Below are 14,672 nucleotides of genomic sequence, written 5' to 3' on the forward strand. Positions count from 1 at the left end.
ATATGTGAAGCTTGCCTGACCTAACAGGCTGTTTCAGTGGTGCAGCAGAGGTGGATGCCACATTGGAGGACATGAAAAGGAGGGGTCTGGTAAAGATGGCTCTTGAGAAATAGGGATGCAGGAAAGAGCCAACAACGGGATAGTAGCTGACAGGGTTGTGCGGTGTGTGGTCTTGTTTTTTTAGATGGAGGTACCAGAGCAAATTTTATTTTGCTAATGGGAAAAATCTGACAAAGAGGCAGAGATTGGTAATGCAGAGGAGACAGTATATTACTGAAGGAAAAAATCCTCATGAATAGGAGAAGGGATAAGGGATAGTACAGTCTCCTTGTCAGTGATGGGGAGGGCAGGAGGGGAGTCCAGGGCATGGAGGCTGGGGATTCGTGTTGGAAGATGAGGGTGCTCCCATCTGAGGAGTTCCCTTTTCCCCAGGAAGAAGGCGGGCAGCTGTGTAGGCGAGTGGGGAAGAGAGAACCCGCAGAGGAACCCGAGCCGGATGCTGAGCGCTTAGTGCCCCCTGGCGTTTGTGATGGCTCCTGTCTGCCCCAAGGCACCTCCGCCCTCGTTCTCAAAGTTGGCTGCAGTTCTGTTGGAGAGTGGTCCCAGCTTGACATCCATTGACTCCCCATTGTTCGTGTGACATGGTTTCAGACAGAGTAGCTCCTCATAAGTATATTCAGATCTCTGAATTGTTTCTTTTTAAAGCAACATCTGTTTCTGTGTTGTGGTTTACAAAGCAAAAATGGGTGCTTTTGCGTGGGAAGCTGGTGCTCAGTACTGAAGGGTGTTGACTAGTTGAAAGTAAAAGCAGCGTATCTCTTCCAGGTCTGTGACAAGAAGCTATTACAGAGGTGCCGCAGGGGCTCTCCTCGTCTATGACATCACCAGGTAATGCAGACCCCAGGGAGGGCAGCTGGGCGATCTGCTCCCGATGCCGGTCCTGTGCAGGTGCACCTGGGGCAGTGTGTGCTGTGTGTCTGGCAGGCAGCCTGGCTGGGACTCAGGAAGCCCCTCAGCCCTTTCATTTGGGGTCTTAAACATTTTTGAAGCAGCCCCTACCACTACTTTACCACATAAAGAAATATGTTGTGGGGCCAACCCAGTGGTGCAGCGGTTAAGTGCACACGTTCCGCTTCAGCAGCCCGGGGTTCACCGGTTTGGATCCTGGGTGCGGACATGGCACCGCTTGGCACGCCATGCTGTGGTAGGCGTCCCATGTATAAAATAGAGGAAAATGGGCATGGATGTTAGCTCAGGGCCAGGCTTCCTCAGCAAAAAGAGGAGGAGTGGCAGTAGTTAGCTCAGGGCTAATCTTCCTCAAAAAAAAAAAATATGTTGGTAAGGTTTTAGATACAGCATCCCCAGTGTTTCATTGTTTTTTAACACGATACTTTGACACTTTCCTTAAGGTTCACCTAGTGAAGCTTTATGTGTGGTAAATTATTAGAAGGAATTGACATTGATCAAGGTTGAGGGCACAGGCTCTGGGCTTAGACGGCCTGGGGTCCAATCCCAGTTCTGGGTTATCAGCCATGTGACATCCTCAGGCAAGGTGCTCTCACTGTCTGGATTTTAGTTTCCTTGTCTGTTATATGAAGTAATGATGATCGTGTAATACTCGTGAGGTTATTGGGCAGTTAAATTGGTTAATATAAAGCTCTTGGCACATCATAAGGATCTGAGTGCACTGTCCTGTGTGAAGCTATCACCCACATATCACAGTTAAATTAAAAATTCAGTTCCTTGGTCTCACTTGCCCCATTTCAAGTTCTCAGCAGCCACATGCGGCTGGTGGCTGCTGTATTAGACAGTGCAGATTGTAGCACATTCCTGTCCTCACGGAAATCCCATCAGACGGTGTTGATCTCAGTGTTTGCTAGCACCACCTTAGAATTGTGCCATCTAAACCGTATCATCTGGGGGCTCTTTCTGGGTAGGAACTTGTCCAGTGAGAGGGTGTCACCCTGCTGCTGTGACGCACACCCAGTCTGTGTTGGGAATGAGGTGCTCTGGCGAGGCAGCAGGCAGCTCCTGGCCCAGCCCAACTGCACTTCCCCAGGTGGTGAAAGGCTCGGCTTGCTCAAGTGTGAAGTCAGAAGGCTGTCAAAGTGTACCAGTAGAGGAAATTGTCCTTAGCTATATGAGGGCTGAAAACAGCAGGTCTGAGAGTTGGTCCTGGGGTCTGACAGACCTGGTCAAGTCCTGGCTCTGCCACTTGCTGCTGGGTCACTTTAGGCAACTTAATGAATCTCTCTGGGCCTCAGGTTTCTCATGGAAAAGGGAGATAATGACAGAGTCTGTGTGAGAGAGTCGTTATAAAGAATCACTGTGATAACTTCCTATAAAACAAAGTTCCAGCATATTGCCCGATTCTGTTCAATGGCAGCAGTTAGCTGTTAGCAGAGTGTGGCACATACTAAGAAAGAGCTCAGTGAGTATTTGTACAATGAAGGAAGGAACTTCTCTTTCCTTTTACACCCTGATTGGGCAAACAAAAAACAACAAAATGTCTGACTTGCTGTCTCATTTTCCTAGAAATAAAATGAAACAAGCCCTGTGGGTATGGTGTATACTTGGGGCTTTCAGATTTTCTGAGTTACCCTAAAGGTTGTTGGCATTACCCTGACATGTTTAAAAGCAGTGTGAGTAGTGTGAATGACTGGAAAGAGTTGCTAGTTTTATAAAATACATGTATTATTTTCACAATCTTATATTATGCAGCCGAGAAACCTACAATGCGCTTACTAATTGGTTAACAGATGCCAGAATGCTAGCGAGTCAGAACATTGTGATCATCCTCTGTGGGAACAAGAAGGACCTGGATGCAGATCGTGAAGTTACTTTCTTAGAAGCCTCCAGATTTGCTCAAGAAAATGGCAAGTGACCTTTTACCTGTTATTGCTTTTCAAATGGCAGATTGAGGGTAATAACATTGCTGAAAGCAACTTTAAAACATCTACTGGAGTTTTAAGATCAAACTATATTTAGGAAATGTGGAACTTCCAATTGTTTTTACTATAAATTTAGACTTATTTAGCATATTTTCACTATTTGCATTCTGCCTACAAAAGTTACTATAATGATAAAGCAAATTAATTAATATTTGTAATGACTTTCCAGTTTAGGATCTTTGAATGTTATAGGTCTCTCTTTCATTTCACTATAAAGTGAAATTTATAACAATTTTTAAAGGCCCTAATCAGATGATGTCATTTTTTTAACGTAATTTGAAGCTAACTTGGTGAAATATTAGATCTAAACAGAAAGGGAATCTGTATAAGAAATACTGAACTTATTGGCTTTACTTTACTTACATTAAATTTAAGTCATTTGGTTCTAGATGCCTTTGAAAATTCTCTGAATTTCCATATAGAATACATGGAATGACACATAAAATTAATGGTTGCTTATAGATAACAGACTGATAAGACTTCAGATATTTTAAATAACTTTGATTTTTAGAACCAATCAAGAAGTAAAATATCCTAATAGCAATTTTCAGTTGGACTCTAGGACTACCAAATTATACTCTTACAAACGGGCTGATTTTCTGCTAAGAAAATAAACACGAGAGAAAAACATAAGCCATTATATTTTTGTAAAGAAGCTATTTAGAAACAGAAAGGCTTAGAATGTTAAAGCTCAAAAAGAATTTAAGTGTCGTTTAAATGAGCCTGCTTTTTAAAGTAAGGGAACAGGCAGCTGGAGAGGCTGTGGTTTGCCTGCCGGCAGCGCGGAAGACAGGCCTCTTGCTGGGCTTGTCACTGCTCTGGTGGATAGCAAGAGTATTAACTCATCTGAGACCTCTTCAGCGTCAAAATAACAAACTGCAGTGTTGTCCCCCCCAAAAATTTAAACACCTGTGGGTTGTATTTGTGGTGACATGAAAATTATTTGGAGAAGGAAATGGCTGCTTGGTCTTGTAGCGACAGTGGGCCCTTTCAACCAGCCTGCTTCTTACCCAGCATTGGTGATTACTCAGTCTCTGCAACAGACTTAAGTGCTAGCACAAGGTACTAGTTACTTTTCAGAAAAGGTTAGAATTCTTCTAACATTTAAAAACTACATTGACATTTGTTGCTTTTATATTGGCATAAACACATGGTTTTAAGTAATAAATTACATTCCTCCTGCCATTCTAAGATAATAGAAAACAAGCTGTTAGTAATTAAATGATTATGATCATCTTGTAAACATGGCTTCATATTTTGTTTCATGTCAATTTTAGAGCTGATGTTTTTGGAAACAAGTGCACTAACAGGGGAGAATGTAGAAGAGGCCTTTGTACAATGTGCAAGAAAAATACTTAACAAAATTGAATCAGGTAAAAGGCTTTCCATTAATACACTTTTCTTAGCATATTATTACTCTCTAGCTCAACAGTGTCACTTTTTAATATTTCCAGCAGTGATGTGGTCAAAGAGTATTCTCTCTACACCTGCCAACCTAAAATTGTACTCATGGGTTTAAAGGTCTTGTCCGTGTGGCTGAGGTGAGAGCCCAGTGACAGAATACTATGTAGTTGTCATTTATTAAAGTTGATTTTTATTTAAATATCAACCAAAATTCTATGTGGACATTCACCTTTGAATTGATTCATTCAGATATCTATTTGCCTATTCTTTGTGAGGTATTCGGATACAAAAATGAGTAGATCACAGCCCTTACCCTCAAGAAACTGTCTTTTGTGGGAGACAGTTAAAAGATAATTATAAAATCATGTGGTTAATACAGTAATTGACAGGTACGCAGGATCTTGGGGTCACACAGAAGAGGGGAACCTACAGAACCAGGGGAGTGGTGTCAGGGAGGGCTTCCAAGAGGAGGTGACCACTGAGCTCAGTCTTTCAAAATATGAGGACGGGTGAGCCAGCCAAGGGAATGAGGAAGCTCGTCCAGCAGAGGGGACAGCATGAGTTGAGACTGGCAGAAAATGATGGAAAGTTGAAGTTACTAGAACAAAAAGACTACAGTAGGGAATGGCAGGAGAGAAAGTTGAAGAGAGGCAGCAGCCAGGCCAGTGATGACCGTCAAGGGTCTGGAACATTATCTGGTGGGTTACTGAGTCACAACCCTGGCTGTACACTGGAGTCACCTGGGATGCATGAAAATTTGAATCCCAGGCCCCACGTCTGGAGATGCTGAATCAGTTGGGCTGTAGTATGGCCTAGGCATCAGCATTTTTAAAAGCTCTCTCATATGATTATTCTAATATTCATCCAGGATTGAGAACCACTGCTGTAACAGTGGGAAGCCATTCAAGGGTGGTTAGCAGTGAGAGATGTGGTCAGGTTGTGACTTGAGATATATAAGTAGATGGCCATGTTGAGGACAGATTGAAGGAAGAACAGCGCTGGCGGCCAGGATACCAGTTAACATGTTTTTGAGTAATCTGGGTAAAAGGTGACTGATTAAAGCTTTAACAAGGATGTAGAAGTAGGGATGAAGAGATATAGAGGAATCTAAGAAATACTGTGGGAGTAGCACATGCTAAATATTAAGGCAGGGCAATTGATTTTGGGTGGGGAATGAGGAAGGGAGTCAGGAAGGGAGGAGGAGCCAAAGATAACTAACTGGCTCCCTTGAGTAACTCAGTAAAGAGACAGTGTTAAGCCAGAGGATAAGCAGGTTCACTGGAATAAAGATCATTATGTTTTGGATCTGTTCCCTTTGCACTGCCACTGGCACAAACACATGGAGGTATCTAGTAAGGTTTGGGGAAAATCTGGGCTGGCAGTATACATTTGGGAGCCATCAATATATAGGAGTAGTTGAAACTCTGGAAGGAATGTGATCACCCAGAGAGCAGTGGATAGTGAGAAGAGCAGTGATCAAGAGCAAAACCCTGGAGACTAAAAGGCGAACAGAGAAAGAGGAGCCTCTGAAAGAGAAAGAAGGAGATGGTCAGAGATGGATGAAGAGATCCAGGGAAAGTGGATATCATGTCAGCCAAAATTCAGTTGAAGGATTGTTCATTATCAAATGCAATAGAGAAAAGTATCATAAGCTAAGAACTGAGTTAAAAAATATCCATTGGGATAGGCAATAGGAAGTCATTATTCATCTTTATCCAGAACAATTCTAGAATTATGAAGGTAGAAGACAGCAATTGAGAAACAAATAGGAGGTGAGAAAGCACAGAGTTTTGACTCTCCTCTTGAGGAAGACGAAACTGGTACAGCAGGGTACAAAGGGTTAATTTAAAGTAAGAGGTTTTGGTGATAGAAGAACTTTTAGCATGTGTAAATGCTGAGAGAGAAGGAAAGGTGGAAGGTAAAGGAGAGAAGGATCGGAGAGGAGATGACAGAGAGAAAACAGAGTGCTGGGTGAAGTAGGACAGAAAGAGGGTCAGGGGCCCAGATGGAAGGGCTGAGTCTCAACAGGAAGAGTGACACTTCATCCTTTTGTATTGTTTTTGGGAGAAAAAGGAAAATAAAATCTTTAAAAAAAAAAAAAAACAGTGGCATACATACATAGTGTTCTGCACTTTGCTTTTTTCACTTAATATATTTTGGGGAACACAGAAACCATAAAAGCTTTTTTAAAGGAAGTCTTGCTTGGTCCTCAGGTGAGCTGGACCCAGAAAGAATGGGCTCAGGTATTCAGTATGGAGATGCTGCCTTGAGACAGTTGCGGTCGCCACGTCGCACGCAGGCCCCAAATGCTCAGGAGTGTGGTTGTTAGAAGCAGCACAGGAGCACACAGGTGGGTGCTCACATCACAGCATCATTTCTGTTGTCTTTTTGACCTTGTACTCTGTTCACTACCCAGAGTTCCATGCATACTTAACTGTAGAGGTTGGTATTGCTTTTTGCAGCTACATTATGAAAAGGAGAGGTGATTGCTTAATTAATAGATATTCTCAGCAACAGTAGAATACACATTCTTCTCAAGCTCACATAGAACATTCACTAACAGAGACCACATTCTGGGCTGTAAAACACACCTTAACAAATTTAAAAGAATAGAAATCATACAGTGTCTGCCCTCAGACCACAATGGAATTAAACTAGAAATCAATAACAGAAAGAAAACCGGAAAATCCAAGATTAAACAACACACTTCTAAGTAACACATGGGTCAAAGAAAAAATCTCAAGAGAAATTTAAAAATATTTTGAACTAAATGAAACCAAAACACAGCTTAGCAAAATTTGGGGGATGCAGTGAAAGCAGTTCTTAGAGGGAAATGTATAGCATTGAATACATACGTTAGAAAAGAAGAAAGATCTAAAATCGCTCATCTAAGTATCCACCATAGGAAACTAGAAAAAGAAGAGCAAATTAAATCCAAAGTAAGCAGAAGAAAAGAAATAATAAGAATTAGAACAGAAAGCAGTCAGTGAAATTAAAGCTGATTCTTTGAAGAGATCAATAAAATTGATAAGCCTCTAGCCAGGCCAATTAAGGAAAAAAGGGGACACAAATCACTAATATCAGAAATGAAAGAGTGGACATCACTGTAGATCCCACGGATATTAAAAGAATAATAAAGGAGCACTGTGAACAACTCTCTGCCCACAAATTTGATAACCTAGATGGAATAGATGCCAAAATTCACACAAGAAGAAATACACAATCTGAATAGGCCTATATCTATTAATGAAATCAAACCAATAATTAATAACCTTCCAAAACAGAAATCCCTAGGCCCATATGGTTTACTGGTGAATTCTACCAAACATTTAAGGAAGAAATTTTACCAGTTTTCTACAATGTCTTTCACAGGAGAGAAGCAGATGGAATATTTCCTAATTCACTCTGTGAGGCCAGCATTACCCTAATTCCAAAACCAGATAGAAACATTATAAGAAAAGGAAACGACAGACCAATATCTCTTATGAATATAGATGCAAAAATCATCAACAAAATATTAGCAGATCAAATCCAACAATGTATAAAGAATTATATACCACTTCCAAGTGGGCTTTATCCCATGTATGCAAGACTGGTTCAGCATTCAAAAGTCAATTAATGTAATCTGTCATATGAACAGGCTAAAGAAGAAAAATCACATGATCATATGAAGAGATGCAGAAGAATCATTTGACAAAATCCAACACCCATTCTTGATGAAAACTCTCAGTAAACTAGAAACAGAGGGGAATTTTCTCAACTTGATAAAGAATATCTGCAAAAAGCCTGCTAAAATCATACTTAATGGTGAGAAACTTGTAGCTGTACCACTAATATCTGGTACAAAGCAAGGATGTCCCCTCTCAAAACTCCTTTTTGACATCATATTGGAAGTTCTACCTAATGCAGTAAGACAAGAAAAGGAAATAAAAGATATACAGATTGGGAAGGAAGAAATAACTATCTTTGCAGATGACATGATTATCTATGTAGAACATCCAAAAGAATCCACAGACTTTTAAATACACTATTATATAATAAGGTTGCAAGATACAAGGTTAATATACAAAAATCAATCACTTTTCTATATACCAGCAATGAACAGGTGCCATTTGAAATTAAAAACACAATACTATTTACATTAGCATCCAAAGAAAGGAAATACTTAGATATAATGCTAAAAAAATATGTACAAAGTCTATATGAGGAAAACCAAGCTGATTCTAAGCTTATTTGGAGTGGCAAAAGACCATAGCCAATGCAATATTAAAGGAGAAGAACAAGTTGGAGGACTGTCACTACCCAACATCAAGACACAATAAAGCTACAGTAGTCAAGACAGTGTGGTATGTGAAAGAACAGACAAATAGAATGGAACAGAATAGAGAGCCCAGAAATACACTGTCATAAATATAGTCAACTAATCTTTGATAAAGGAGCGAAGGCAATAGAGTAGAGCAAAGATAGTCTGTTCAGCAAATGGTGTTGGAACAACTGGCCATCCAGATGCAAAAAAAAAGATGAATCTAGACACAGACCTTAACACCCTTCACAAAAATTAACTCAAAATGGATCATAGACCTAAAGTAAAACATAAAACTATAAAACTCCTGCAAGATACTATAGCAGAAAACCTAGAGACCTTGGGTATGATGATGACTTTAAATACAACACCAAAGGCATGATCCATGAAATAATTGATAGGCTGGACTGCATTACAATTAAAAACTTCAGCTCTGTGAAAGACAACATCAAGAGAATAAGACAAGCCACAGACTGGGAGAAAATATTTCCTAAAGACATTTCTAATAAAGGACTATTATCCAAAATATACACAGAACTCTTAAAACTCAACAGTAAGAGAACACCCCAGTTTAAAAATGGGCCAAAGACCTTAACAGACACCTTACCAAAGAAGATACACAGATGGCAATGAGCATTTAAAGGCCGCTCCACATCATATGTCATCAGGGAAATGCAAATTAAAATAAGATCCCACTACAGCAAACCTACTAAAATGGCCAAAATCCAAAACTCTGACCACACCAAATGTGAGCAAGGATGTGGAGCAGTAGGAACTCTGATTCATTGCTGGTGGGGACGCAAAATGGTGCAGCCACTTTGGAAAACAGTTGGGCAGTTTCTTACAAAGCTAAACATATTCTTACTATGTCATCCAGCAGTCTCACTCCTTGGTATTGATAAGCCCAAAGGAGTTGAAAACTTATGTCCACACAAAAACCTGCACATGGATGTTTATAGCAACTTTATTTATAATTGCCAAAACTTGGAAAAAACCAAGATGTCCTTCAGCAGTTGGATAAATAAACTGTTGTACATCCAGACAATGGAGTATTATTCAGCATTAAAAAGAAAAAGCTATCAAGCCATAAAAAGACATGAAGGAACCTTCAATGCATATTACTAAATGAAAGAAGGCAATCTGAAAAGGCTACATATTGTATGATTCCAAAAAATGACATTCTGGAATGGAGACAGTAAAAAGATCAGTGAGTCGAGGATGGGAGGGATGAATAGATGAAGCACAGAGGATTTTTAGGGTAGTGAAAATACTCTGTATAATACCATACTATTGGATAACATGACATTATATATTTGTCCAAACCCATACAATGTACAACACCAAGAGGGAACTGTAACGTAAACAATGGACTTGGGGTGATTATAACATGTCATTGTAGGTTCATCAATTGTAACAAAAGTACCACTCTGGTGGGGGATGTTGATAATGGGGGCAGTAGCTGTGCATGTGTGAGGCCAGGGGGTATATGGGAAATCTGTGTACTTTCCCCTCAATTGTGCTGTGAACCTGAAACTGCACGAAAAAATAGTCTTTATAAGAAGAAAATCCTAAAGCAACCACTAAAATAACATGACAAAGAGGTTGGGCTGATAAGCCAACATGGGAATAAAAATGGAATAAACACGTAATCAATCTAAAAATCCAAAAGGTGGCAGAAAAAGGGGGAGTAAAGATCAGACAGGACAAATAGAAAACATAGCAAAATGGTAGATTAAACCTAACTTAACCTATTAAAAAAAAGTTAGATTTCTGCGTGAAAGAATTGAAACTCTATAGGAAATCCTTGTGTTCTTTCTCAGAAAGAAAGGAATTGATTGAGAGAAAGCTGATGGGAGAGATTGAGATAGAGATCCTTCTGCCTTTATGTCAATGAGGAAACTTTTTTGGGTTAATTGAAGTCTAAACGAATGTGCCTGTTGCTAAAACAGAAGGCTCATTTATAAAATTTGCAAGTGGGGATTTTAATTTTTTAAAGCTTCCTCTTTCTCATTTACCATAATAGACTTTTTATGTGTAGTCAGCATTATCTAATAGCAGTAGGTTAGTTTAAATAAAAGTTGGGAGTATTCACTAATTCCCTTTGAGACTTTAAGTCATATTTGTTTGTATATTTATAGTTATGTATATTTCTAAATTGTTCTTAATATTTTTTAGGTGTTCATACAGTGGTATTTGGGACACAATTGTTGGAGCTTGAAGAAGAAGTTTTTTTACCACCGTCTTTTTCTACTTTAAACAGAAGTAGATCTTTGTGCAAAAAAAATTATTTGGGATGTTACACAAACTAGTAGATGTGGCACAGCAAACCATATATTAAATCTAAGTCAGTGGACACCACCATTAGATGTATCCATGTATGTGAAAGTTTTCTCTCCGTATTTCCCCTTTCATCTTCAGATAAATCCTGACCATGGACTGTACATGCGCTAGCCCAGTACATCTCCACAGCATGGTATCTGATGTATGATATGGTAGAATGTGGTACTAAATGCAGTCTAATATTTTATTTTTTTTAATCATATGAACTAAAATCTGTCAATTGTGAGGTGTGCTTTGATCATCATGTCAGTTATATTGCAGAGTGGATTATATTTATGACCTGATATTCAACTACTCTGGCATTGACGGCCAGTGCAGTACTTATTTAATTCCCTTTACCACAGTCCACAAGGTGTTTACTGATCCACACTTGAAATACTAGATTAGTAGTTACTCACATACCAAAATAAAATCACAAATGGAGTTTTCCATGAACTTGAACACTGTCCACCTCTCTCTTGATTTAAAGCATCTTCATCCAGGTCAGTTCAGGAAGTCTAGCCTGAGTACCTGCTCTGTTTTAGGCGCCGTGATCAGCACTAAGGATTCCAGTACTTTTAACCGAATGTACTAAGCAGTGGATTCTACTCTCAGCTCTTGGTGAATTTGACGGACCGTGTAACCTAGGGCTGCTCATCTGTTCCCAATTTGCTGACCTATCTGGTCTCCCTGCTAAAAAACACATTGTTTGCTACTGTGCTTTTTCTGGGATTCAGTGTTAGAGCATCACTGCCTCTTTTTTAAGTCTCTTTTTGTTTTGTGTTCGTTTTAAGGAAACCCACTAAATCAAGTTACTATTAAAGGGATACCACTCATGAAGAAATTTCTGTATAGCTTTTGCTGAATACTTAAATGCCTTACTAAAGTTAAGTTGACATGTTTTTAATTCACATAAGGTATGTTGAAGTATAATATATATTGTATTACAAAGACTTGTTCTAATATTTTAAAATGTCAAAGCAAAAAATATATAGAACTTTTCTTTAAAGTTGAAATGCAGTATTATTTAAGGCTGAATGGTTAAAAAGCATTCTTCACCTTCTATGTGTTCTTTCACTGTGACTTTTTAGCTGCAGACTGGTGAATTTTATTACCTTTTAGTTAGAAGTTGCCTATACTGCTTTTGTTGTTTTATTTTAATCAACAGAGCACAGCAGCACTACACACTCTGGGAAATGACTTGGATAAAAATATCAGAATGTATCTGTTTTAGATATTTTAACTTTGCTTTTTTTATGCCTTCAATATTTTATTTTGAAAGTCAGAATATGAAGCAAATTCTCAGACTGAGCTACTTCTTGGACCTCGCTGGAAGAATTTTTCATTCAGTGTCTCATGTATGATAATTTTGCAGGCTGCTCATTTTCCAACAGCTTTTTGCATGGGATAGAAGCATGTCCATTCTAACACATCGGTTTATTCAAAAGCAAGAATTTTTTAAATAAGAAATGTTAAGTTGGTTTATAAATGAGCCTGTGAATTAAACCAGAGGTACTGCATATCATTCCACATCCTTCGACCAATAAAAGTTGCTGGAGAATCAAGCCATGGTGGTTCTTAAAGGCTTTTAGGGAAAATGAAGAGGGGAGATAATTAGGTGATGATCAGTGTTTTCCAACACCACCACCCAATTCTCTGATTCTCCAGATGCAACTGGGTGTCCTACAATTCATTTCTAACACTGTCCACCTGGAAATAGCATCAGATCCCACAGGTTAAGGGCTTAGTCTGCCCCTTTTTCCCCCAACCCACACATACACACTTCAGATGCCAATTGCAAGTCCAGGTTGTTACCTGGCTTCTGACCAACCTGCTGTAATTCAGAGGTTCCCACGACTCCCTCCTTGGGTTCAATTAATTTGCTAGAGCCGCTCATAGAACTAAGAACAACAATTTAGTTACTAGATTACTGGCTAATTACCAAGGATGTCAAAGGATACAGTGATCAGCCAGATGAAAAGGTACACATGGCCAGGTCTGGAAGGGCCCCGAGTGCCAGAGCTACTGTCCCTTGGAGTTTGGGGTGTACTAACTCCCAGCACAAAGATGTGTTCTTATTCACCAGTCCAGAAGCTCATCAAATATCTACATTCAGAGGTTTTATAGAGCTTAATCTCCAGCTCCCCTCCCCCATCCTGAGGTGCTCCAGGGGCCCCACCCTAAGTCATCTCATTAGCATAAACTCCTGTGTGCTCAAAAGGGGCTCCTTATGATCCTTATGAGTACCAAAAGACACTCTATCAGTCAGGAAATTTCCAGGCTTTTAGGAGCTCTGAGCCAGGAAGGGACGAAGACTAAATGTGTCTTTTACTAAACCATGGTCAGCCTAGTAACAAATGTTATGTATACATTTCCCACAGCTTCAGTTTTTAGAACACTTAATTTATATTTCTAGAAAAGTATTTTTTCAGTCTTCTCAGAAAAAGATTCTGAACTCCATTCAGACTTGAGATTGTAACTTATTCTTTCACAGTCCAGCATTTAAGTGAAAATGAGAACATCAGAATTTGGGAATCTGCAGTGGTTTCCTTGAAAACATATTACTTATGACTTACGTAAGAGTTTTTGAAATCTTTAAGAACATTAATTCCTAACAGATCAACAATATTCAGAGTGAAGAATCTGATGCTAAAATTAGAAACTTAAATGATTTGTAATTACATAGTATGACATAGTAGATGGTTCTTATTTTCTGTCAGTTTTGTCCTTTTTTTTCTTTTTGGAGGGGAGAATTAGAGGGATTTAAAAACACCTGTAAATTTTTAATAATTTTTTGTGCCATTTATAAAGTGAGTCTCTTCACTGGTCAGTCACTTGTCCATGTCCATACAATCTGGGTTTGTTTCAGCTGTTGCTCAGTTACTTCCTGATTTTATTAACTTCTTTAAGGAGTTGTTTTGAGAATTTTAGAGGAATTTATCTGAGAACACTTGACTTACCAGTTTCAGGAAGACGAGTGACTAAGTTGTCAGCCATCACCCTCTAAGGTTAGAAAATACTGCTCACTGCTAGAAAATAATTTAATCAGGGGATCTTTGGTTTTTCTTTTAAAATACATTTATGTTCTTTTCAATTTTTTATTATGGCGGTTTGCAAACATACGCAAGTATGGAAAAAATAGCATAATGAACCACTATATCAGCAAGATTCAACAGTTGTCTACATTTTGCCAGTCCTCTTCTGTCTACCTTCACTCCACTTTCTTTATGCTGGAGTATTTGGAAACATCCAAGACATTATCATTTTTCCCAAAATTGTTTACTGTACATCTCTGACAAGAATCTGTAGTTTTTAATTTTATATAGTCACTGTCCCTCTGGTAAATTCTTAAAAGATACTGTTACAAAGCCAAGAATGGTTATGTTTTTTCTTACCTTGCAATTATATAAAGTAGGTTTTCTGGCATTTATTGAAAAAGCAAAATGTGTGTCTTCTATACAGTATTCTTCAGAGGTGATTTCCATCATGTGGCTAGTTGTACCAGTAGTGCTGTCCCCTGGCCCAGGGAACAGTTGTACCTTCAGCAGGGACACCAGGACAGCTGCCTGCTACCCACAGCCAGCACCACTTCAGTGTGGTTGGTGCCCTTGCTGTGCTGGTGGTTACGTTTTCACTGTCGCCCCTGCTAGTATAACCACGTGGGACACACTTAGTTTAAATCATCTTAACCTGTC

General features: G+C 39.2%; 1 protein-coding gene across 1 annotated transcript in view; it reads left to right on the forward strand.

Moving 5' to 3' along the window:
• Nucleotides 1-12,542, forward strand: part of RAB4A (RAB4A, member RAS oncogene family) — a 43,434-nt gene extending 30,892 nt beyond the window's left edge. Inside the window, exons 4-8 of the mRNA XM_046654136.1 lie at nt 826-888; nt 2,722-2,876; nt 4,229-4,324; nt 6,569-6,705; nt 10,834-12,542. Coding sequence (XP_046510092.1) covers nt 826-888; nt 2,722-2,876; nt 4,229-4,324; nt 6,569-6,684 — 430 coding nt within the window. The 3' untranslated portion in view covers nt 6,685-6,705; nt 10,834-12,542. The remainder of the gene's footprint in view (nt 1-825; nt 889-2,721; nt 2,877-4,228; nt 4,325-6,568; nt 6,706-10,833) is intronic.
• The last annotated feature ends 2,130 nt before the right edge of the window (nt 12,543-14,672 follow it).

The sequence above is a fragment of the Equus quagga genome, chromosome 2 (assembly GCF_021613505.1).
Source record: "Equus quagga isolate Etosha38 chromosome 2, UCLA_HA_Equagga_1.0, whole genome shotgun sequence".
NCBI classification, from domain to species: domain Eukaryota; kingdom Metazoa; phylum Chordata; class Mammalia; order Perissodactyla; family Equidae; genus Equus; species Equus quagga.